Genomic DNA, 26,083 nt, shown 5'->3' on the forward strand with positions numbered 1-26,083 from the left:
CACACACAACTTAAATGATGAGAGTGTTTGTTTCAGTCCATAGTTGGCTGGCTCCAAGACAGAAACATATGGCAGAAGGGCTTGGGGAAGAAAAGCTCTTAGTTCACAGTGGCCAGGAAGCAGAACAGAGGAACAGTGCCCAAGGGAAAGGGACCTGGGACCAGATCTACTCCCCAAGGTCATGAATCCATGACCCACACAAACACATCCAGAAATGTGCTTTACTACTCTCCTGAGCAGCTTTAAAGCCAATCAAGTGGACAATGCAGTTTACATCATGTTTCCATTTCTCCCTTTCTCTCAGTTTACTGGCATATTAAACATGGTGAAGAAATACCAGATGAAGTTTCACAAAAAAAAAAAAAACAACACACACATTCAAGAGCTAAACACTCAAGAGTTCTGTCCTCATCACCCATTTGGAGCTCACTCTAAATGGCTCCAATTCTAAATGAGAATTCAAATTTCAAAAAGCTTTTCTTTGAAGAATGGAATGGATATCAACAGCAAAACTGGGCTATTACTGAAACAAATCAGAAAACATGCCAGATACAATATTTATGCCTTAGTTTAAAAAAACAGTACCATATGCTGCTTTTTAAAAAGTGATCCTTAAAAACTCATGCATAACATCCCATCTTGTGACAACTTATTAGTGGAAAATAATTAATCACTAGATTTTTTATGCCTTTGTTAAATACATAAATGTTATGTAAGATTCATTTTTTTCTTTTTCATTACTAGGGATTGAACTCAAGGCCTTCATACTGAGCTATATCCCCAACCCTTTTCTCTTTTTTTTTTAATTCTGAGAGAGGGTCTCACTAACTTGCTAAGTTGCCCATGCTGGGCTCAAACTTACGATCTCCTCCCAGAGTATGCATGATCCAGAGTACTGGGATTACAGGCATGTGCTACCATGCCTGGCTCAAAACACATTGATAAAGCTCAATATTTTCATGAAAACAGCATTTCAGACACAGAGAACCCTTACTAATGACCAGTGAGCACTCACCCACATTTAAGGGTGACCTTTACCTTTGTTAATCCTCTAGCTAGAAAAAACAGAAATCACAGTGATTCGTTTGCTGAGGAAATCTAGAAATTACACTCTTTTGAATTCCTAAGTGCTATAAAACACTTTGGCAAAACTGAAATGAATTATTTAAAATGTGGTTTCTCAACTGTGATATGTGACATCTTAGGTCTAATCATTCTTTACTGTAGGAGGTTATCCTTTGCATTGTGGGCTTTTAGCAACATCCTTGGTCTCACTAGATGCCAGGAGTGCCACTCAGCCCTCCCAGCTATAACACTCCAAAATGTCTCCAGACATGCCACGTGCCCCTTACAGAAACCATCTTTGGTTGAGATATTCTATAAAGAAAGAGAAGGAAAAGGCTCAGAGTTGGAGTTGAAAAAAGCTCTATGCCTCTGCAACCCCCCAGAAGTATCAACTTGTTTTTATTCCCTTTCTCAAGCTTTTCCCCAAGTTTCACATTTTCCCAATGGAATAACATCCTCAAGGTGCAAATAACACTCCAGAAACAAGGAGGTAAGTTTACTTTACCATCCAATTATTTTCTTTAAAAAGTTTAATGCTTGATAAAATAAAACAGACTTTTAGTACCATAGAAACCTTCTGACATGTACAATGACATATTATTACTATGTACAATTTCAAAAACAAAAGCTTCCAGCTCCAAGTAAAGTGATGTTGAACATCCTGACTATACTTAAGTTATAAGAAATTTCCTATATGGCCGATGTTTTCCTTGACTTGGAAATAAATCAGACAATTGAAAAATATAAATAAGACCTTCAATGAATTGAGAATCATAAAAATGCTATCTGAAGTTCAGTCATCCGGATCTTGGGAAGTTTGTAGTAGTTGTAAGAGTTCAACAAGCAAAGTGAAACCTTGTGAATGTTCAAACTTCAGTCTTCCAGGACAGGTCCTGTAGGTTCACAGTTCGTCTATTAAAAACAAAAAGCTATTCCCTGGTGTGGCAGAACTTGGTAAATGACTCATATGCCATTTTTCACCAGCTCATGGACTCCATTCTCATCAATGATTAAAGGTGCACGGAATTCTTTGTCTGCCACATAACTTTCTAAACCCTAAAAAGAAGAATGACAGAAAACAGTTACTAAATTAGTAGGTGTAATGTTCGACTTAGTAGTTGCAAGAAACACTTAAACCATGATGCCAAAGTTGGTTGGTTATGAAGAATTAGAAGTCAAAAGTCTATATTATATACTTTTAAAACTAGACTCAATGGCTGATTTATAAAAGCACAACAAAGAAAGTTACTCTGTAACTTCTGTGTGTGTGTGTAGTGCCACCGAACACAGGACCTTGTAGATGCTACACTGAGATTACAATATGATTTCTAAATTAAGATACTCATTCTTACCATGATCATTGCTCAATAAAACTTTCTAATATGCAAGACAGCTATCTCTAACAGGATACAGTATGCACTCCTGTAATGCCAGCACTTAGGAGGCTGAGGCATTTTGCTCCAAGATCAAGTGAGAATCTTTTTTTTAAAAGTCTACCTCCGATGCTAGAACTAATACTGACATGATCTACAGAAAATACTTTAACTAGAACAATAAGGAATTTTCAACTCAGGTTTAAAAAGTGACACTACTAAGTACATAAACAAAATAGATACTGTGAAAGGAAATTTATAATACATTAAAAAGTCAAATGATCTATCCAAAAATAAGGTTCATTATAGATTTTAAAAACCTATTGTATTAAAATAAGGCTCATTATATATTTTTAAAGCCTACTGCTTTTCAATGAATAGGTGAAATGCACTAAACATATAGGTTTTTATTAATGACACACTAGAGGAGAGATGCAAAAACATAACCAGAATTCAGAACAAATGCAGCTTCTCAGTGCACTCCAGGAAGAGTGCCTCAGGTCAGAACTATTAAAAAACACTGCATCACTTCTCAGATGAAGAAATACAAATGGCAAATAAATACATGAAAAAATGTTCAACATCATTGGTCATTCAAGAGATGCAAATTAAAACAACAATGAGATTTCATCTCACCCCAGTAAAAATGGCTAGCATCAAAAAAACAATAAATGCTGGAGGGTATATGGGGGAAAAGGAATTCTTCTCCACTGTTGGTGGCAATGTAGACTGCTGCAACCACTTTGGAAATGTCTTAAGATTCCTCAAAAATTTAGGATTAGAAGTCCCATATAATCCAGCCATTCCCCTTCTGGGTATTTTCCCAGAAGAATTAAAATCACACCACAGCAATATATGTGCACCCATGTTCACAGCAGCACAATTTGTCATAGTAAAATTTTGGAAACAACCCAAATGCCTATTAACTGAGAAGTGGGTAAGAAAAATGTATTTTTATACAATGGAATATTACTCAGCTGTAAAGAAAGATAAACTCGAGGCTTTTATATGTAAGTGGATGCAATTAGAGACCATATTCATAAGTAAAATAAGTCAAACCTGCAAGTATAAACATTGTATTGTCTCCTTAGTGTAAGAACTTGCAAGAGTAAATAAAATTGAAAGGTACAATAGATACTGTGAAAGGGAAAGAAACTGCTTAATAGGAAAGAACAACTGGGATGAGGGAAAGAAAAAAAGAAAAAGGGAAATATATATACAAACACACACAAGATAGCTAAGATAACTGTACTACTGGTTTCTTTTGATTTATTGAAAGGAACAACTAATATTTAATTGTTTGATCAATCTTGCATGCCTATATATCTGGTAACCTGAGCAACTATTTTGAAGGTAACAATAAGTAATACAACAACCACTGCTGATTTCCTGTCATCTTATTTTGAAACTGTGTATTGTTTTTATAGTTTTTGTGTTGTTTTTTGTGTTTGTTTTTGTTAATTTTTATTCTTTTCTCTTTAAAATAAAAAATATTAAATTAAAAAAAGACTGCATCTTCTCTAAGAGCAACTGTACTTAAACATAAAATACAAGAATCCTACATTTTAAAAAAGTTGTACCTTATTTTTAACTGGCAAGTAGCTGTATGTATAATTATGGAGCACAGTGTGCTATTTCAATGCATGTACAGTGTGGAATGATTAAATAAGGCTAAGTTAACATTTCCCTATCCCCAAATATCTGTCACTTCTTTGTAGTGAAAACATTTAAAACTCACCGATCTTTGAACTATTTGGAAATATACAATGCTTGATAAAATAGGGAAAAGAGCAAAGTGAACTTACTTCTCCAGCATAGGAAATAAGAGGAGAGATTTCACACTGGATTGGTACATCATTGGCATCCTTCAAGCTGAAAAAAGATCCAAATACATGTTAAGGATTTTGCTTCCATGTTACAAGCTAGAGTGAAAATATATACAATAACTGTCCCGAGAAGCTTGTGGATAACAGAATTTCCCTAAACAAATGGAATGGCTCCTACCTGATCGTAACTAAATTCCCTGAGGATTAATTTAGTATGAAATTCTCATGCTCAAATAGACACTCTTTGCACATGTGCCACTAACTGATTGTTCTTTATAGTATTTCACCAATATTTATACATTATCCCCTTGACTATATAGGACATCAACTGTTTTACACGAACTGATAAGAAGGGACTACTGAGTGTGTACTATGTGCCAGATCCACTGCTAGGCTATCTTGTCTCTTTTGTACTATTTTGTTTTAATGCTCACTACAATCTTTTAAGTCAGGCCCTAATGCTGACAAATAATCTGGCGCTGCACTGTCCAATACAGTAGCCAATAGCAAGGGATGGCCACTTAATTAACATTTTAGAAATTAAAAATTAAAAATTCAGCTTCTCACTCACAATAACCACATTTCAAGTGCTTAGCAGGCTTGAGTGGCCAGTGACTGCCAAACAGACAGCACAGGTATAGTGCATTTCCTTCACTGCAGAAAACTCCAGCAGACAGTCCTGCTCTAAATGTCGGTTAAATTACTTCCCAGGACACCATTTTTTTTTACAATCCTAATCTCCTAGATTGGCTGAATTATTTACTTGTTATGGTTCAAAGTACTTCTGTTACCAGAAGTATAAAAAGTGTGAACACAGAATGCAGCCAATCAAACACGAAGCCAAAGCGACTGGACTTAATTCTAGGAAACAATTTCATATGCACAGCCATTTGCAATTCTGAATTTCTAGATTAGCTAATGTAAAAGTTGACAAATGTGTTTTCAATGCATTTGCAGTCATTAGACTGCTGCAGTAGTTACAGCAGTAGTTGCCATTTCAGCAGTCTGAACAGTAAGGATATATCACATAAGAATCCAGTCTCTTGTAGCCTCAAACTATAGCTCTTCCTTTCCCAAGTACAAAATCTCAAACTTTGGTGGAATCAATAAAATCAGAGCTTCTGAGGTTAGCCACAGGCCTGTCAGTCTCCAAATGGAAACACTGAGAAGCTTTTAAGGCACTTTATATATCCTACTCCAACTCAAACCTGCTCCTTTTCACTAGAACCAGGCCAGTCACACTCTTTGGACTTTTCAAGTCATTCTTAACTATGGTCTCTCTGACTATAAAAATTATACCCATCCTTCCTCCATGATTTAGCTCAAACCCCAAACCCCTCTTGATAATCATTATTCCCATTCATTTGTTCATATAGAAATAAATGTATTATACTGCTGAGTACACACCTCAATTAAATACTGTTTATATCATATAGTACATAATCACATATTGCCTGACAAGGTAGCTTCATTTTTACAGAACTGCATCTCAAACTCCCAGCAGGCTGTAAATCTTATTTCTCTTATGTAAGATACTTTAAGTGCTTATGTTACCAGCGGCATCTGTAGGCTTGTGGGCAGGCCTACCAATTCTTGTGGACTGAATGAATAAATGAACTGTGAAGGTAGGTACATAACTGCCTAATGCAGAAAAAAGAGGCAGACACGGGTATGTATCTCCTCAGATATGTGCCAGATTCTATCACAAGAGGACCATATCAGACCTCTAAAGCAGCTCAGTCTACTAAGGCAAATGGGAAAAATGAGGAGCCATTCCATTGATGTCTATAGCAAAGTGTCACCTAAACCCCAGAAAAATTCAGGGTACCAAAATCAGAATGTGGCTTTGAGCCCAGGGAACACTTATATAGCTGATCTGAATATATAACCTCTCTTCTAGTACCACAGTGATTTCTCAGCCAAGCATCCTTTTGGAAGTGAAAGCTGCTCATGAGCTTTAACATGAAAAAGTAAAATATGGCATATTATCAAAACTCTGTGACCTGTTTCCATTCTTTCTGAATGTCTCCAAATTGTTTCTTCCCTCTTGTACACAAAATATTTCCTTTCATCTCACTTTCAAGTAATCTCTTCCAATTCTCTAACGTATCCTTCGGGACTTAAGATTTTAGCAGGAACCATTTCTAAGTCTATGATGTCATTTGGGGCTAAAATCAGTATAATTAGAGGTGGGTGAGGATTAAATAAAATCACCCAAGTAAAAATGAAATAATGTTTAAAGCTTTTTGTATCTTAAAGATACCTGAGTATTGTTTTCAGCTGTACAATTCAGAAAAAATTTCATTTTAAATTTAAAGGTTTAAGTTAAAGCAATGGTTCAATAAGGAAATTCAGGGTCAAAGATATATTTCTTAAACTATAAAAGTAGCTTGCTCCTATATATTAAAAATGATGTGAGACAGAAAATGACAAAGGGATCTGCATGCCTGTCCCCATGACAGGAGTCATCTATACTTCTTAAAGAAAACTAGCCAGGTGTTGCGAGTCCAATCCTCATCTACACTCCCAGATACTGGCATCACAAGGACTTGTCTACATTTCTGGGTTAGTGTCACCCAGGCAGATACCTGCCCCCAAGTAATGGGGCAAAGACGAGCAGCAGGACAGAACAAAGTGTGAGGATGAAACCATCACCAGTGCTGCTCTACTTCTGGAACAACTTCCACTTCAGGTCCTTTGCCCTGACCCATTTCCCATGTTACCTTAAAAACAAATTCAAACTAAACTAGTAACTGTGAAAATATAGGAAGAATACCAGCTGTCTCTTTAGTCATAAAGATAAAATGGCTTTTAAAAGCTCTCATGCCCACGTAAGAGAGGCTAAGGGCCAGGGCTATAGCTCAGTGGTGCAGCACCTGCCTACCAAGCACAAGGTCACTAGTTCAATTCCTGGTATCAAAAATAAAACAAAACAAATAAAAGGCAAAAAAAACTGCTTTAGAAGCAAGATAATGGAGTAAAATTAAAACACAGTAACCAAGAGGAGAGCTGTTAGTGTGAGAATAAATCAACAGAACAGTTTTCTCCACAGGAAGAGCCATCCTATGTCAGGAACAGCCTTTATACTGAAAGCATATATTCCATTTGGTAAAAAACATTTTCAGAATGTTACTTTTAGCCACAATGTTACTCTTAGAAGTGATGTCACATGCTTGTAATTCCAGCACTTGGGGAGGTTGAGGCAGGAGGATCACAAGTTTAAGCCCAACCTGAGCAATTTAGTGACTTAGACCTTGTCCAAAAAAAAGAGTGGTAGGTGGGGACATAACTCAGGGCAAAGACTTTGAAATAAATCCCCAACACCAAAAGAGGAAAAAAAAAAAAAAAAAAAAAGGAATGAAACAATGTTACTTTTATCTATCATATGCTAAAAGGTGTAAGCTGGGATCCCAATTTGTCCTCCCTGTCCTGTAACCTTCTCTGGAGCCTATATAACACCTGTAAATCTATCACTATGGGCTTAAACACCCATGGATCAGATTCTTAGTAAAGCATGCTCCCCACTTCAGGCATGCACTGAGATCCTGAGTTATCATCCAGATAGATACCTGCCACCAAGTAAGCAGTGCAACCCCACCAAAGCTTCAATCATCCTCCCTCCAGACCCCCAGAAGGCAGAGCTTTAAACTATAATGACAGTTAGAATAGAGGGAAGAACAGCCCCACCACCATGCACTGCAGGCAGGTTGGTATATTTACTTGTGATTGAGATCAGCTGTGGTGGTCTCTGACTTTCCATTTGTAGCACTGCTATGTAGGAATAAATAAGCATTAATGGGAACAGAAACAAATCAAACAGTAACAACGAAGTGGAGTTGCAAAAGATACTTAAACAAATGGCATGTATTTATGGTAAATCATAAATTTGGCACAAGGCATCTGAAAGATTAAAAAAACAGGGGATTAAAACAAAACAAAACAAAACCAAAACAAAACGGATTCAACAGCAAAGATGAAGCATGAGAACAATGTGACATGCTACAGGGCAAGCTTGCTGACAACCGGTAAAGGGCCTGGGCCAGGAAAGAAGCTACCACTGTTCCTTCTTGTAAAGTTATAGAACAGTGAGTTCCTGTGCCCAACTTGCTAACTTGCACTGAGGCATTCCAGAGCTTTTGTGCATTCAGCCAGGTATTTCTCCCCTTCAGAATATAAATTAAATGGCTTTTTATTAACTACAATGACAAATACCAAATGACTCAGAAAGGGAAAGTCTAGATGCCAATAAAAGTTTAATCATAATACACAAGATTTAGCTTAAAAGTGCTGTACCTTAAACTCAATTAGCTGCAAATACCTTCTTTTCACTTCAGAAAACCTAAAATGTTTCTGAAGTTTGAATATCAGTGAATGCAACTGGCATCCACTTCCCTTCCCAGCACCTTCCCTAGCACGCGGTGAGAAAGGGTACATATCTTAGGCAGCCTGTAGGTGGCGAGGCTTTCGGTGAGTTTCATAGACAACACCTAGAGAGATGCCACAGCTTCATAAGCAGCAGGACCAATCCTCTGGGAAGGAGGGTCACACCCTATGGTGGAGTGTGCTGCTGGTGGGTTTTAACCATACAAAACACCAAAACAGTTCTCTTGTGACTTAGTAGGTATGATTTTATTGACATGGTGGAGACGTTTCAAAAAGACCCAAGAGATTAAGAAATGACTCTTCTGTATGAGAAAGTAAAGCTATCATTCTTTTTGTGATGGGCAGAAGTGTTGCTCTTTCACATCAGAACTGCCCACACAGCAATACTCTGATTTTTAAAAGCAGAGTATGATCTAGACATACACCAGGGAGAAGAGGAAGAATTCCAGAAAGAAATCCAAGAAAGTACCCACAGCAATGAGAAAAGATATGGACTTACCGGGGAATTGCTGGAAGATGAGAACCAATTTCATCTATGAAGTGACCCCCTGCATTGAGCACCCAGCAATGGTGAAGGGACATCAAAGCATGCCTTGCAGTAGTAGGATTGTCTTTGCCATTCTGACTGTCTGCATTCTTTAGCGGGGAAAACTCATCCTCCCGTAATACTTCATACACCACAAACTTCCTAGAGTGAAACAATACAAAGACTTCTTTCTTGTGCAATAAAACTGCATACACAACTTTCAACCCTTCTCTATACAGCTAAGCTTTTGATATTCAGTAAGATGCTTTCTGAATCCCATTTTGAATAATGAATAAAATAACACTCATCCCTGGACCAAACAAAGTTAGAAATATCTTTTCTAGAACAAAATGACAAATCTATTCACCCGTAACTAGAAAATATTTCATCTTAGATCAGAAAGATCAGAAATCCTAATGCACAAAAATCACACTACCATATGCTCTGAGGGGAGGAAAACAGATCAGACACTTTAGAAATGTCTATTGGGAGACTGATCATATACAGCTAATTTGTCTTCTCCATTTTCATAGAGGTCAAATTCTGAGACATGTACCTCAAGCTCCAATGTGATCTTTACAGAGCTATATAATCTAAAAGCATATTCCCTGAAACATTTACTCACAGGTCAGCCCTATATCTTAAACACAGAATGGGTCAGTTTACCTTACCCTTACTATAATAGGCTCTTACCCAAAGATAAATGACTAACAACTCTGCAGCATGGCCAGATAATGAAACTATTGGTAAAAAAAAACACTGTACTCTCAGGCACCACAGACCACACTACTGCAATGGTGCTTTACAATGGAGAATAATAATGAGCCTTGACTCTACACTCATGAGCAAAATGCTACCTGATAAATAGGCTGTCATGTGTTTCCTGAGGATAGTTTCCTGCCTAAGACAGTAAGGAGCAACATTTCAAGACATATTTAATCTTACTGGTGCAATTCAAAGCATACTTTGCAAACTGGAAGATGTCAAAGACAAATTTTTCCATCTTTATTCCATTTGGCTTGTCTGGCTTAATTAACTCCCCCCGGGAATCCACATATGGAATCTTCTTTTGAGCCACGTGGTGCTGCAGCTGAGGTTCATGAACACTGAGAAGGGGAAAAAAAGATGTAATCACTTTCCAGATTTAAAATGCTAGAAACTCGACTGACACTTAGGAAATACATCACCAACTAGCACTAAGAGTTCCAAAATGAAGAGCATTTCTACACTTTCGCTCATATTTAAATATAAGTGAATACATTCCCTATTTATTTCCTTATATTTAAAAAAATCAAATGATTTCTACATTTAATGAATGCACACAAACGTACATACCCAGAATTTGCACCATTATCTTCTCTATTAATTCCACATCTTTTAAAAATGTACTCACAGCCCTACATTTTCCAGTTGAGATCCCCTTGAGTGCAGTATGGGAAAGTAATAAAAATTATTATGAGCTGGGTGCGGTGGTGTATGCCTGTTATCCCAGCTGCATGGGAGGGTGAGGCGGAAGGACCCCAAGTTCAAGGTCAGAGAGCAACTTAATGAGATAATGTCTCAAAGTACGGGTTTTCTTTAAGTGCTAAGGAGGTAACTCAGTGGTAGAACACTTGCCTAACACCTGTGTGGCCGTTGGTTCAATAAAAAAAAAGTTGGTTCAATCAAAAAAAGTTATGATGAACTAGCAATAGCTACAAGCAACAAAGTAAAATGAAAAATCTTTTGAAATTGGAGCTGGCATCATGTAAACTTTAGCCCAATTTGATCATTCCATGATGCACATATGCATGAAAACAACAATGTACCCCATAAACATATACAATTATTAGTCAATTTAAAAATTAAAATAAATCTTAATAGCTTTTAAAAGAAGTAATCTTTAAAGTCTGAAAGCTACCAAGTGACTTACAGTGAAAATGTCATTTCAAAATTTGATAGGCGAAAACAGCTATTTTATACTTTGTGGTACTACCATGGTCATTTTCATGCAAGGCTCAAGTCCTTTTTCTTTATTCTTTAATGCATTAGGATCCTAAATGCCACTCTGGGAAACAGCTGAATTAGAACTGTGTGGGCAGCTTTTCAAAATATGCATGCTCTGGATCTACCTCCAGAAATTCTTATTCAGTTGGTATAGGATAAACATCTGTTTTTAAAATGCTCTCAGTTGTAATCACGAGTTTCATTTCGTATTTTTGGCTTCAACAAAACCCAGCACAGAGAAGACTAGGAAGGTGAGAAAAAAAGAAATGCTTTGGACTCCACTGAATGCCTGGGGGAAGAGCTCCTACTAATTTCCATCTTGTATCTCACTAAAAATCACCACTTGAGATAAATTTCCATTTGATAAGAACAACTCTCAGGAAAGAAGATGAATTCTGTGGAACATAAACTTGGGGTGTCTATTTCCTAAGAGGTATAGCTTCTGATTAAAACAAAAATGTTAAAAGGTCCTCATCTTGTCCATACTTGACAACATCTCTCAGAAATGGTATGGTGAAGAAATGATTGGCAATGTTGCCCGCATTGAACAGCAGTCGTCCATCTGGGCTTCGTTTCTGAGCTGTTGCCAGGGAAATTTCACTGTACTCTACCACCTGGTACACTCCATCCACTCGGCAAACCACTCCAACTGGTTCTGTAGGGTTCGTCTTCTCTACCACCTGCCCAAAAAGAGATGCAGAGGGAAAAAATAATTCAATGCTCCTTTGGAGATCTGCCATTTGTCAAAGGCCATGTGTACAATTTTGTTTACATTGTCTTTATTAACCAAGAGGAATCCTGAACTTTAATCAACTATATTCTTTAACAGACTACTTTCCAGCTGAATACGAAGTACATCAGCTCCTTCCTACGTATCACTTAACCAAACTGGGTACAAATACCAAGGTGCATATATAGCCCAGAGGAAATCACATAGGACTAAGAATAATTAAATGAGGAGTTTATATCTCCCAAACATCTTTTTTATTATTTATCCTTAACTACACTTAACTACTTTGAGAAGAAATTTTTCTAGGATTCACAAGACTGAAGACTTAAGCAAGGCATTTTGTCTCATTTTACATTACCCAGGTCATATTTCATTTGAAAATAGTGTTTCTTCAATTTTCACTCATGAATACAGTGCTGTACTTGATTTTCAGGGACCTGGACTGGACGAAGGAGTGTTAAAGTAGGCAGGTCACTGGGCTTCCACTTCCACTTTAATCAGAAAAGACCTCCCTATATTAACCCACTTTGCATACCAGATTGTATCTGAAGTAAGAGACTCTATACTTTAACAAAGTTTAAAAACCAGTGACTTGATTGATAACTTGTAAAGCCTCTTGGCAAGGTGGGGAACTGGGAGAAGAATATATACCAAAATCAGAAGAAAAAGGTAAGACTATGTTATAAAAAAAAATCACGGGTGATTCTGATATGCTACAACCCTAATCCCAACACTGACCCAAGTTAATTATTTAGAAGAAAATTACAAAAGCATTGTAAGCCACATAACATAAAATCAAAGTTCAGATGAAATGAACAGCCCACACAAGACTCAAACAATTAAGAACATGAAGCCATGCTTTTGTTTGAGTTGTCCAATTAACAATTCTACATGCTTCGGAGTATTTTCAAAAATCTGTCCCGTTTGAAAAGTGTATCCTAAGTATACATGAAATTGTGTCAATAAATTTAAAATTTTCTTCAGCAACTAAATTCTAAAAATAAATACAGCCAGGCCTAGTCTCTTTCAGATAAGTAAAGCCACTATTGAAAACTTCATTTACACTGCAATTACAGACATAGGTGCTGAGTCTTGAGCCCAGTGAGATGGGGTCACTGGGTATGTAAGCTCCTGTGTAGCTGCACTATTTGCCTCCCTGAAAAGAGCACAGTACTTGATAAAAAGAAACTCTTTACCAAGGAAGTGGATTAAACTGAAAGGAAGCCTGTAGCAAAATGATTCAAACAAATCATGAATCTATCAACCCATCACCACCTCTTAATTCATATATTCCACAGTGGATATTTTCCCAGGCAGGGAATTTTGAAACATGTTCCTCTCAGTCTCATTTGTTTTAAAAAAAAATGCACACAAGGTTTATTTTCCAAGCATCTCTATATACCCTCTCCCAACCAGCAAGAGAAAATATAAATAAGCGTATTCCTACTTTATATTTCTCAAGTATTAATCTGAGGGTATGAAGTTTGTTTCTATGACAACTATTCACCTCCAGATATTATAAAAATCTAAGTTACAGAACAAAACATTTGGAAACTGTGTAAAGTTGGAAGTCAGTTTACATTATATAGAAAGATATACAGTATAAAATTAAGAGGATGGCTCAATATTCCATAAATGAAATTCTGAGAATTCAAATTACAATATTATTAAAAGTGCTTTACAAAATTAGCTCCACTAACAATTGTTCCTATCTTCTTAGCTTTGTACTTTTGTGAACTAGCGCATTCTTTGAGTCATTTCTCAAGGCTCTCACTCCATTAAACACTTACTAGAGGCCTATTAAAGAAGTACCACAAAGAATTCTACTATCATACTATCAACCAATCTCTAATTGTTTTAAATATACCTATATTGTAATACTTTGATTTTATTTATTTTTTGATTTTCTTATTTAAATGATTCCTAACATTTGTAGATTTTTAATGTCAGTCTAGCCATGTTTTGGTTTTCTGTGAATATTCCTTCATTGATACTGCATTAAGTGCCAGACAGAACTAAGCAATAAGTCTACAAAGAGCCTGTCTGTACCCTAACCGGCCCAAGGGCAATCGGGAAGACTGATACTTAACACTTGCATCTCTATGTGATTAGTGTACTGACCAAAGTTAGCACACCACTTTTGAAGTTTTTCAAGCTGTCAGTAAATGCACAGCTAGTTTAAAGAGCACAGCTGTATAATGTGACATAATAGACTAATAGGAAACAGAATTCCAATCTTGGCTCTGCTAGTGCAACAAAGGGCCTTGATCCTGGGACTTACAAAGTATGGGGACTGAGAGTGATAATTTCTGAGCTCAAACAAGTTGACCTTATCTACTCTGAGGTGTTTTCCACACTCAACATTCTCTAGTGATATGGTCTTTACAAATTGATTCTGAAGCTTATCGCTGTGAAAAATTTTCTATTTTAAAAAGAACAGAGACACTAAGTGGAACACATCAGAAATACACTATTTTAGTTTTGAGGGCTTGTTCATTTAACCTTTATAGCAATTTATGACCCAATACACTATATTTTTATTACAGGCTAATACCTATTTAAAATATACTCTACAGATACTCCAGATTGGACAGATATCTTAAACATATGAAAACTCTTTATTTTCAGAATCACAAGGTCTTACTAGATCTATCAGTTTAAGTTTTCAAAACTCATAAGGGTAAGTTTAAGATTTCAACTTCTGGATATGACCTTGTGTTAGATTTGTAGATGGATTTTGAGAGAAATTACATTTCAGACTAAAATCTTCAAGAATATGGTATGTCTCTCCTGACAGGTCTTTTTAAATCCAGATATTCAACTTTGTGTATAGTTTGTTTTCATCAGAAGCCTATATGGTTTCTGCTTTTGGAAGAATGGTCTTTCTATCACATCAAAATTATAAAATTATTCTAAATTTTCTTCTAACACCTTAATAACTTCACTTTTATATTTAACTTTGCAATCCATTTGAAAGTGATTTTGGTATGAACTTTAAGAAATACAAGTAGATAATAAAAAGTATGAGAAACTTCTATGAAAAAATAAAATTTTCAAACAAGATAGAGAATAGCAATCATTAATATACTGTGTATCATGATTTTAAAGCAACAGCCAAAGTGTTAGCCAGAGTACAAGTCATAAAAAAGCTCTCTTACAAAGAAGAAACCAAGTAAATCTTCATGGTTTCTTCTATAAGAGAAATTCTCTTAGAGAAAGCAAAATAAGAAATAAATAAATAGAAAGCAGGGAGAAGTCCAAACAACTCCCCAAACTATCTATTCTGTTGTTTCACAAAGATTTTAAGATAAATGCTAATTTGTTTCATTTATACTACCAGTTTTTGTTCATTGGTATGAGCTTTTATGCATTTACTCTATTTTTAGTCATTTGTCTCATTCATATCCACAGCTAAATTGAAATATTTTATTTTTAAAATTAATTAACTATACATATTTGTGAGGTACAGTGTGCTAATTCAATACATCTATATAAACTATAATAATGAAATCAGTAGTTAGCATTTCCATCTCCTTAACAACTTAAAAAATTTTGATTAACATATAATAGTTGTACATATTTATAAGGCACAGTATGATACTTCAATACATGTTTAAACGTGTGATAATCAAACCAGGGTAATTAATGTTCCTATTTCATTATTTTATATTCATTCCAATTAGAATGGCTTATATTAAAAAGACAAAGAACAAATGCTTGTGAACATGTACAGAAAAAGGACTTCTTAGACACTGTTGGTGGGAATGTAAGTGTGTACAGCCACTAAAAACAGTACAGAGGTTTCACAAAAAAACAAAAATAGGTTTACCACATGATCCAACAGTCCAACTACTGGGCATATATCCAAACAAAATGAAGTCAGTACATGAAGAAAGTATCTGTGCCACTACGTTTACCGCTGCACTATTCACGATAGTTGAGTAACAGAACTAACCTAGATGTCTATCAGACGAATGGGTAAAGAAAATGTGTACATACAAATTATTTAGCCATAAAAGAATGATATTCTAGGGGCTGGGGATTTAGCTCAGCGGCAAAGCGCCTGCCTGGCAAGCGCAAGGTCATGAGTTCAGTTCCCAGTACCGGAGAAAAACCAAAAAAAAAAAAAAAAAGAATGATATTCTATTACTTGCAGCAAAATGGATGGAACTGCAGGACATTAAATGAAATAAGTCAGATACAGAAAGACAAATACTACATGTTCCCTCTCATACACAGAAACTGAAACAATCTGAATGTAAAAGAGTGGCTACTAGACATCAGGAAGGGAGGGTGGGGAGGAGAGAGAAGATGGTAAAGAAGAACTTAAAATGTCACTTGTATGTGGTGCTTTCTTACAATGTGAATCTGTTTCTGGCTGATCTGTCCTACTTCCATTAATCTGTTATTCTATTGTGGTACTAGTAGTACACTCCTAGTTACTTTATGATCAACTTTAATATCTGACAGATTGCCTCCAGTCTTTCTCTTTCAACATTTTTCTGGCCATCCTTACATGTTGACTCTAAACACGGTAATCATTCTGTCAAATGTCCCCAAAACAGTCTCTTTGGGACCTTGATTGGGATTGCTAAGAATGAGTATCTTAATAAACTTCCAGAAAAATAATGTTTACATGTATATTTCTAAGCCTTTCAATGTTTTTAAAGCCTTATGTACTTTCTGTTTTACTTCTAGCTAAATCATATACTTTGTTGCTACCTTAAAAGGTATGCTTCCTATATCATCTATATAACCAAAAAAATGTTGAATGATGCCAAGAGCAGTCATCACGCAGCACTCCAAACCCGCCTCCATCTTATTAGTATGTCAGTGGTCATTCCAACAGTATTAATTTCCTTAAACATCCTTATTCTCAATGATGAATTTTTATTTTATTCATAAGAATATCATGAGATACTTTGTCAAATCCCTAAGCGATGTCAAAATCCGCTATTCCTATCATCTTTCTCTTACCTCTCCAGTAACTTTGTCATAGCAAAAAGAAAATTAGTTGAACTGATTCAACACAACTTGCTATTAATGAATTTATCCCAAGTCTAGTAATAATCATTTACTTCCCCACGTATTTTAAACTCTCACTGTGGTTGACAAGTATATAAAATTACTTCTAGAGTAAAGCGTGGCCAATTAAAGAAAAAAATTGGTGTGGGATGGGTTACTTTAGAGAGATGAATGGTTCTAAAATATTTAAATCATTCTAACAAGCCAGGTTTCAACCCTGCAATATTTACACTGACAGAGAAATACCATTTAAAGACACACTATAATTGAGAAGTATTACCTTTGCACCACAGTCTGCTCCTTTCTGAATGCAAAATCCAATAAACCGTGGGTCTGCCACTTTCACCAATATATTGTCCACACAATAGACATGAATGCACCAAATACCTCTTTGCTCCATATCCTGCACAATATTCTGGGCAGCAAGAGCCCGATAAAGACCCCCATTTCCATCTGGAAAATAAAACAGCCACTGGTAGCACACAAAAATTCGTTATGAGGACAACCCAAAGACTATTCATTGTTACCAAAGTGGGACGGGGATCTCTGAAAAACAGTTCCATATTAACAGCTAAGAAAACTGAATACCTATAAGAATCCAGGTGTCAAAAGTTATATTACATGATTTTGAAGGCTATTTAGCATAAAGTATCCGCATAGCAACATTATCAATACAGAACCAGGTAACCCCAAAGACTATATTTCTTTACAGTTTAATTCTTTTTAATAATTTAGCCATATACTGTGCCACATAGAACTCTTTATGAGGCAACAATTTTTTGTAACATTTTAAGTTTTTTTAATATTTGTATGACTCAAAATAGCTCTATACTTCAGTCCCAACACTGACTATTTCATCCATCTCAGACATAAAAATACATGAACATTTTATACCCAACCATTTCCTAAGGCACAAGTTTAATATGAAGGTCTATGGTGATTTAAACTAAATATAAGTAAAAGCTTCTTTTCCATCTACTAAATATAAGTAAAAGCTTCTTCTCCCATCTCTCATCAGTAATCTTGGCCACTGTTTAAATAACAAAAAATTAGACAACTTCCAAAAATAAAGCTAATAAACTCTTCCATTCATTAAAAAGAATTAAGATTTTTTTTTAAAAAGGAATTAAGAAGAATAAAAGCCTATACTTGATGAGCACCACTGTTAGAACTACTGTTCAGTACCTTTCTGCCTTTTCTCCATGTAATGATCACATAACTGTGAATATGTCAATAGGTTTATTTTTACAGTGGGAATCAGAATCAGTGTCATTTACACTGCTACACAACAGTACACTGCCCAGGTCTAGTGGCTGCCACTAACTACAGTGGGCACACACTACCTGAAACTGCAAAGCAGTTGCCCTAATTATATTGTGTATTTAGTTCTATATTTGTATTTTCTTAACTAATCAAAATAACTTCTCTTTGTCATCTAATGTATATAAACAATTATTCTAATACTACTTAAGAATGTATTCCATTTATAAATTATGATTTAGTCTCCTATTTATTAAGCAGCAGCAATTTTCCAATTTTTCACTATAATAAATAATGCAGGTATCAACATTGCTGAATATGTAAAACATTGGGTGAAGAGTATGAATACCCTGCATGCTGTTTAAATTATTCTTTTGGGTAGACAGCCACAAGAGGTAAAAAAATGTGTCCATTCCACCAATGGAAATTTCCAACTTTTTAAATAACTATCAAATTACAAAACACTGAATATATTGATTTAACATTCAAATCACTACATTAAACAGAAAATCAAGGCTTAATGATTTATATTTATCTTCATTTCCAATCAACCATTGAATAAGGAGAATTACAAACCTGGGGCCATAGAAACTTTGTTCTTCTCTTCCAAAATAATTTTCCCATCAAAACTCATAGCAGGTAGCATTCCTTGAGGAAAAAAGATTACATTCTCTTTTTTTAAACCGAAGTACTTGTGCTTTGTGAAGAACTCCTTTGTCGCTTCCATTGTTCTGCCACTGGTCATTATATACCTTACAAGAGAAAAGCAGAAGATTTTTCTAAGCAATAGTGCTATGTGAAATAGGTGAAAATAAAGCTTTATCTATCTCCTAAGCTAAAGGAAATATGTGAGAGCACTTGCTTCTTATTCTAACACATTTTGTCTTTTTCCTGGATAAGACACATAAACTAGATGCAATGCGAAAAGAATTTCTTCCACCAATTTTATCAATTTTTGTGTATAAAACAAAAATGCTTAACAATATTAAACACATTTCCTGCAGCAGAAAATCTATTATCAGCTTCAGTAAAGATTTATAACTCTGTGAGATTGTATTTTAAACTTAACACTTCAATTCCAAATAAATAGGGAGAAAAGATAACTGCAATGTAGTCTGATTATCTCTTGTAGTTCTTTTTACTAACATTTGCAACGGAATCTAGGTTCTGTCACCTTCAAACTACAATTATACATATTGTTGTCACAAAAGTTCAGTTTATGGTAGTATAGCAAAGAAAAAAATTCTACCTAAAACAATTGATAATGGCAGTAGTTTTTGAACTGGAATACAAATTACCTATAAGCAGGGGTTCCTCTTTCTGGCAGCTAATCCTCAGCACTTAAGTGCGAACAGTATTTGTTGAATGAATGAGTAAAACTTCTGATTCCTACTACATCAATGTTTATCTAACAAATGATTCTGGGTATTCTGAACAGGATTCCGAAGATGACAAAAAAGGTGACTCAACTACTCTGCCTAAGACAAGAACAAAACAAGAGGAAGAAAAGAAAAATCCAAAATGATAGTAGGGGGCCAGGACTTAAGATGTTGGCCACTTAAAATACACATGTCCTTCAAACCCCCCACAGGAATCCAATGGGAGGTAAAAAAATTCATAGCAGGCCAGTACAATCGCTGAGAGGAGCTAGAAAAGCTGAGAAAAATTGGTCCTCAAAAAAAGTGGGAAAAATTACCAAAAAAAACAAGTTTTTAAAAGCATCGGAGAGGGGCTGGGGATTTAGCTCAGCGGCAAAAGCGCCTGCCTGGCAAGCGCAAGGTCATGAGTTTGGTTCCTGGTACCGGAGAAAAACCAAAAAAAAAAAAAAAAACAAAAAAATAAAAGCATCGGAGAGCTATAGAAACAACACAAACTAAGGACCCAGAGAAAGAACCTTTCAAAGGGAAACTAAAGCCATCCAGCTGCCTTGTCCTGAGGGTATCTGCCAATTTTGGGCACAGGCAAGTGGTGGGGAATCTGCAGAAGAGAAGCTGGCAGAGCTTTCGTTGGTCATATGGGACTGAAATAACAAGATAAGGACCTGAGGAATGTCAAATGCACAGCTGGTTTCCCCCTCAAAACATGCTAATCTACAAAGCTGCTCTGGGAAAGTGATTAAGGGGCTAACACAAACACTTCTAAAAAGCAAAGCAGATTCCTGTAATCTCTGAGTGCCTAGTATACAAACACCGAGGCTCTAAGAACAGAGCACACTAGTAGAATCTAAGAATACAAGTTTAATGCACGGAAGAGAAATCAATGCAGCTTTCACCTGGTATGTGCGTGGGAGCACTGAAGGGAGGGGAGGAAAACCTAGTACTTGATAGTTTCTACACCAGTGGTGACGAACTGATGGCATGGGTGCTGGAGCAGGCACACAGAATCCTCTGTTGGCACTCAAGCCAAGACAGTCCAACACCACCCCAGCAGCTGAGCATTGAAAAACAGCACTCATAGGAGCCATGTGTATGTTTGAAAAGGAGTAGCAGCGCCTGGCAATGACATCATGAACTGTTTGGGCAGCTGGTCTCTAAAAGGTTTGCCATCACTGTTCTAGACTGAGAGCCCACTGAGTACCCACAGCAGTGGCTGAAAATACACCCATACTGTGTCATGATGAAATCAGGTATTAAAGATCAGAAGAGACCCTAAATTTTTCAAAGAAAGAAAAGAAAGTGACTAAGAATCAGAATGGCATTAGACATCTCAACAATGCTGGAAACAGAGCAATGCCTTGAAGTTCAGAAGGAAACTGATTTTCAATAAAATATTCTACACCTAGACAAAGTATTAATCAATATGAAATTTAGACTAAGCGTCTAAAATACTAAAAGATACTTCTAAAGGTACTCAAAGATATTTTTAAAAAGTGAGTACATACTGCTCATTAAGGCCATAGAGGTCATCTATCTAGTTATAATATGTATTACTGTTAGCATATAGAAAACTACATCTCCCAACAAAATCAGCAGTATCAGAAAATGGGTCTGCTTACAAATAAGTTCTATATGAATTTTGAGTATTATAAAACAGTACATGTTCAGACACTCCAACGAAACATATCTTACCACGGAATGATGCATTTGTTGCCATAATACTTTTCAGCTAACAGTTGTAGCTTCATGATACGTTCCGCTTGAATCTGAAAAAGTGTCTTATGGGATGGTAAACCAACATCATACATCCCCTTTGGATACGCAACTCCAAGCCTTGTTCCCTGCCCACCAGCTAGAAGGAGAACTGCTACTTTGTTCTGAGAAATCTGGAAAAGTCCTAGAAAAGCAAAAGAAAACACTTGTATCACAAAATCCGTATAATTAACCAGACATGCAAAAGTATTAGCAAAGACTTACCTAGTCTGCATAAAGCATAGTGAACAATGTGTCTACAATCATGGATGCTATCTTAATAAAAATATTCTATTACTAAAACAAAGGTAGCCCAGCCAAACACCAAAAAATGAATGACATATTTTCATAAACTAATAAGATATGTTTTCTGGTAATGCCAGGAGGCAAGGACCAAGAGATATTATAAAGGTTTTGCAAGAAACTGATTAACTTATTAGATGTCATAAGTTAAGAGAGAGATACAATAGGATATAAGATACTAAGGTTTCAGGATGAATGATGATGCTATGTTTATAAATCAGTCCATAAGAGGGGCTGGGGATTTAGCTCAGTGGCAAAAGCACCTGCCTGGCAAGAGCAAAGTCGTGAGTTCAATTCCTGGTACTAGAAGAAAAAACAAAAACAAAAACAAAACCTTAAGAAATAATAAGCATATGAATATACTAGGCAAAGTACGTATCCTGAAAAGGAATTTTCAGTTAGGAAAGCAGTATGGTACAAGGGTTAAGAACCCAGCCTCTGAAGTCAAAACAGCTGGTCTGAAACTCAAACAAGTGAGCTTGGGTAGTTACCTACAAAGGGCCTTAGGACACTTTGTATAATATGAAATAATCTGTGTCTTGACTGGAGTTGAGCTATACGGTTGCATACATATTTTAAAACAAAACTATGTATTTTATTGCATGCAATTACACATTAGTAAAATTTGGGCTTGGGGTGTAGCTCGGCAACAGAGTGCCTCCCTCAGCATGTGCAAGACCTAAGTTTAATCCCTAGCACTGCCAAGAAATAAATAAAATTTGTAAATTTTTTTTAAAAAATAAGCCTTCTACAACACTTTAAAAAGAATAAGGAGACTTAAAAGGCTTTCTTTACTGATTTTGTTCTTCTGTCTGGAACCCATCATTTTTCACCAGCCGAATAGTCACAAGTAGTAATCAAACATAATGCTTGATTCAAAAAATGTTATTTTTTTAACCAAAATAAATTCAGGATAGGTTCAAGATTCACAGGCAAACAAATGAAACTAGAAAGGCTATTCAAAAACAGATACTCTCAGTGTGGCCTAAAAATGTAACCCCAAAATCTTGCAGTATTCCATTTGTAAGACCCATCTGATCTCTCAGAAGTGGACAGTCTCAGCACCAAAGGCACAGAAGCTTTGGGGAACAGGCTATAGGGAACTGGGTCTCTGCCAAGCAAAAAAGACTTAAAATGTCAGGTGAGAATAAAGCAATGGTTGATGACTTTTCTTCTAGTTTTCATACTTTCATTAAAATTCTTAGAAATTTTGTCAAACGTCGCCACTCTTCACTCTGACTTGTAGACCAAGCCAGAGAAGGTAGTAGTGCCCACTATCAATTACAATTGGTGCTGCATATCCACAGATTCACATTCATGTATTCAATCAACTACGGGTCAAAAATAGTCAAAACTTAAGTTGTGTCTCTACTAAACTTGTACAAACTATTTTTTCTTGTCATTATTCCCTAAACAACATATTACAAGAATTTATATATCATGTATACTGTGTTAGATACTAAGAGAACCTAGAAATCATCTAAAGTATGTGTAAATGATATGAAATTATGCCATTTTATATAAGGAACATGAGCATTTTGGTATCCAGTGAGGATCTTTGAATGAAACCCTCACATATACTGAGGGATAACTATTATTACTTTAAAATCCTTACATAAAGTGGTTTTATTCAATTTACTAACTTTGTTTTATATATTTTTATACATTATTCTTTCTTAAACATGCTAGTACAACTTAATATACTTAAATACTAAATACTATTGAATTTAATGGAGAACTTAAATACTAAATCTATTGTAATATTAAAGCTGTTCCAGTCCTGATTCTATATTTTTCTCCATTAGTACACACACAGTCCAAAGTCATCATTAAGCAACTATTTTAGGTATTTTTTTCAACTGAAAAAATTTTAAAACACTATATATATACATATATATAATTTTCATCTTTAATCTAAAACTAGTACTTAATTTTATCTTTCTATCTTGCATAGAGTGAGAATTGCCCTGTTACCTCTATACCATTTAATTATATCCTGTCAGAGTGTAAAAATAAAATGAAATAACTTGAGAATACAAAGTAGGTACAATTTTCTCCATTTTAGAGAAATATGCTAGTAAATGTAAACTAAGATTAGATTCTGAGTCCAGGGTTATTAACCACACAATATACTACCTCTAGCAGTCTCAGACCACACTGAAATATTTGTTTAACAGTTATATTACAGCACCATAACTTTTAAACGTGTAAACTTCCCTCCTAATTTTTTGTTGCTGTTTGTCACCTTTACCACCAAATTTGTGAGAGGCTATACTGCTTTCCACATTACACCCCACACAGAAAAGCCATTGAAGTAGGAAAAGCTAACAGTCTCCAAAACTTGCCAAACATTTGTATTTTGTTTTGTTTTGCAGTGTTGGGAATCAAACCCAAGGTTTTACACCTGCTGGGTAAGTCCTCTACCATTCAACACTGAGCTATAACCCCAGCCCTAAACACTAAAATTTTTAACAGTATTCTGGGTTCACCTTAAGCAAACCCCAAAACCACCATGCAACAAAAACTAACTGTTACAAAGGAATCTGAAGTAAGCAGGGAATTACATAAGGCAAATTTTAAAACTGTTTTACAGTTGGTTATTCCCTGAGTTATCAGAAACTGATTTCTAGGAAACAAATTTAAGACTGCTATTTTTGACCTATAAAGTATTATTGTGAAGTATAAATCCATAATCCTTTGGGATTTATTTCACTGTACAAAACTCTTCAAAGTTTAAAAAATACGTATTATATATATATATATATATATATAGTATTAATACATATAGCAAATATTATGCATTATTAAATGCCAAGGAGATCTGAAACAGCCTCCTATAGGATACAATTCAAAAACAGTCTCATGTCTGTTCAGGTCAGGTTTTACTGCACAATAGATGTTGCTTATTTTACACTTGCAGATACAGAACTGCAGTCTATCTGGACACCAAGATATCACCAAAGGTGTTGAGTATTTCAGAACATCTTTTTTAAAAGTTTCAGCTACACATTTTAGACACAAAGGTTTTTGTTCTTTTTGTGCTGTATAATTATCTCATATGCCTCATGTTTTAAGTTGTTTTACCATTAATGGGGCATATGCCTTTCCTCTTTTAATTTATTCAGTCCAAAAGAAAGTTGCAGCTACTTTAACTGAAAAAGGCGAAAGCTGCACCTCCACAGTCATCTCCCTGCTTCTGTACCTGCTCGTCTGATGCTGTCCAGCAACAACTCAGTGCTTTACACAGGTTCTTCCCGGTTACCAAAACATCGCCTACATAAACTTTTTTCTTCCTTGGATCAGTTCCCTTACTTACTGCTTCATTCAAATTTTCCAATTTTTTCAGTTTTAATGCTTTGCTAACCAGTGGCTTACCATGCCCTCATTTCTTTTTCTGTTTCATATGGAACATTAATAATAAATAACAATCCATAAAGCCTCATGGTGAGGTAGAAACAGCTTTGGAAAATAGCACACAAATAAGTAACGTGTTTGTTGCCTAATCCTACATGCTATACTTTCTACAATTCTCCTTACTGAAACTTGATAGCCTGTCTGGTCACCACTTCTTGTAAGTGGCAACGAGATTATGCTTGCCAGCTATACACTTCCAGGTAGATATGGGTTTACATCTCATCTCCATCTACATACAACTACTATAATGAGTTACAACATAATCCATTTACATCTGTGATAAAAACATTTCTGCTTTAACTTCTTCCTGCTTGTACATCTCACTTATGAGCAGACAGATAAACAAGAGGAAAAAAAGCAGGCCAGTGGCAATTCAGGAATGTATCAAATTGTGTGTACAATTATCATCCAGTTTAGCTGTGTTACTATAACCAAATGTAGCATTCAAAAATATGTAACAGATCAGGATGTCTTATAAAGACAGATAAAATATGTCTTGAAATTAAGTGGGTCGATAAAATTCAATAAAGCTTTTGGTAATATGGAAATGATACATTTCTTTAATCTTTGTATATCATAGGCTTTATAAGGGAACTACTGTACCTACCTGAAAATGCTGATTATAAACATACTTAGCCCACATGACAGAGAAATCATCAATTTCTCCTATGTTAAAACTTCTGCAGAAATATGAAAAGCCTGTATCATCCTTTTCATCTCCATTTTAGGACAGAATAATTAATAGCTTTGCCACAGAAGAGACCTCTAAGCACTTCTCCTGATAACGTTTACCAAAAAAAATGAAAAGAAGAGTTTACAGTGGCCTGTGAGCAGTCAAATGCTTCCTGGATAACTTCCTGCTTGGACTAGTTCCTCCTGTACATTTGGACATGTGCCGAAACAAGGAAAGGAGCAGCACAGGTGGTTCTGAAGCAGACCACTGTCAGAACTTTCATTTAAACTGTCAGCATTCCAGGAAGTGTGGCATCAACAGGTTATTCAACTAGTAGACATAAAGGAAAGCTATATGAAAAGGCTAGTCTGAGAAAATAGTTAAAAACTTT

General features: G+C 35.6%; 1 protein-coding gene across 3 annotated transcripts in view; it reads right to left on the reverse strand.

Annotated features, from left to right (window-relative positions):
• Positions 1–1,548: 1,548 nt before the first annotated feature.
• Uap1 (UDP-N-acetylglucosamine pyrophosphorylase 1) overlaps positions 1,549–26,083 on the reverse strand; it is a 34,741-nt gene continuing 10,206 nt past the window's right edge. Inside the window, exons 3-11 of one of the 3 annotated variants that reach the window (XM_005398270.2) lie at positions 21,243–21,447; positions 18,751–18,926; positions 17,195–17,367; positions 11,646–11,839; positions 10,139–10,279; positions 9,147–9,335; positions 7,985–8,032; positions 4,244–4,310; positions 1,549–2,121 (exon numbers count right to left, since the gene is read on the reverse strand). In XM_005398270.2, coding sequence (XP_005398327.2) covers positions 2,029–2,121; positions 4,244–4,310; positions 7,985–8,032; positions 9,147–9,335; positions 10,139–10,279; positions 11,646–11,839; positions 17,195–17,367; positions 18,751–18,926; positions 21,243–21,447 — 1,286 coding nt within the window. In that variant the 3' untranslated portion in view covers positions 1,549–2,028. Of the gene's footprint in view, positions 2,122–4,243; positions 4,311–7,984; positions 8,036–9,146; positions 9,336–10,138; positions 10,280–11,645; positions 11,840–17,194; positions 17,368–18,750; positions 18,927–21,242; positions 21,448–26,083 lie in introns of all 3 variants that reach the window. The other 2 variants (XM_005398269.2, XM_005398271.2) reach the window with 2 other exon arrangements.

This window comes from Chinchilla lanigera, unplaced genomic scaffold (assembly GCF_000276665.1).
Source record: "Chinchilla lanigera isolate Chin_1 unplaced genomic scaffold, ChiLan1.0 scaffold00061, whole genome shotgun sequence".
Lineage (NCBI taxonomy): Eukaryota > Metazoa > Chordata > Mammalia > Rodentia > Chinchillidae > Chinchilla > Chinchilla lanigera.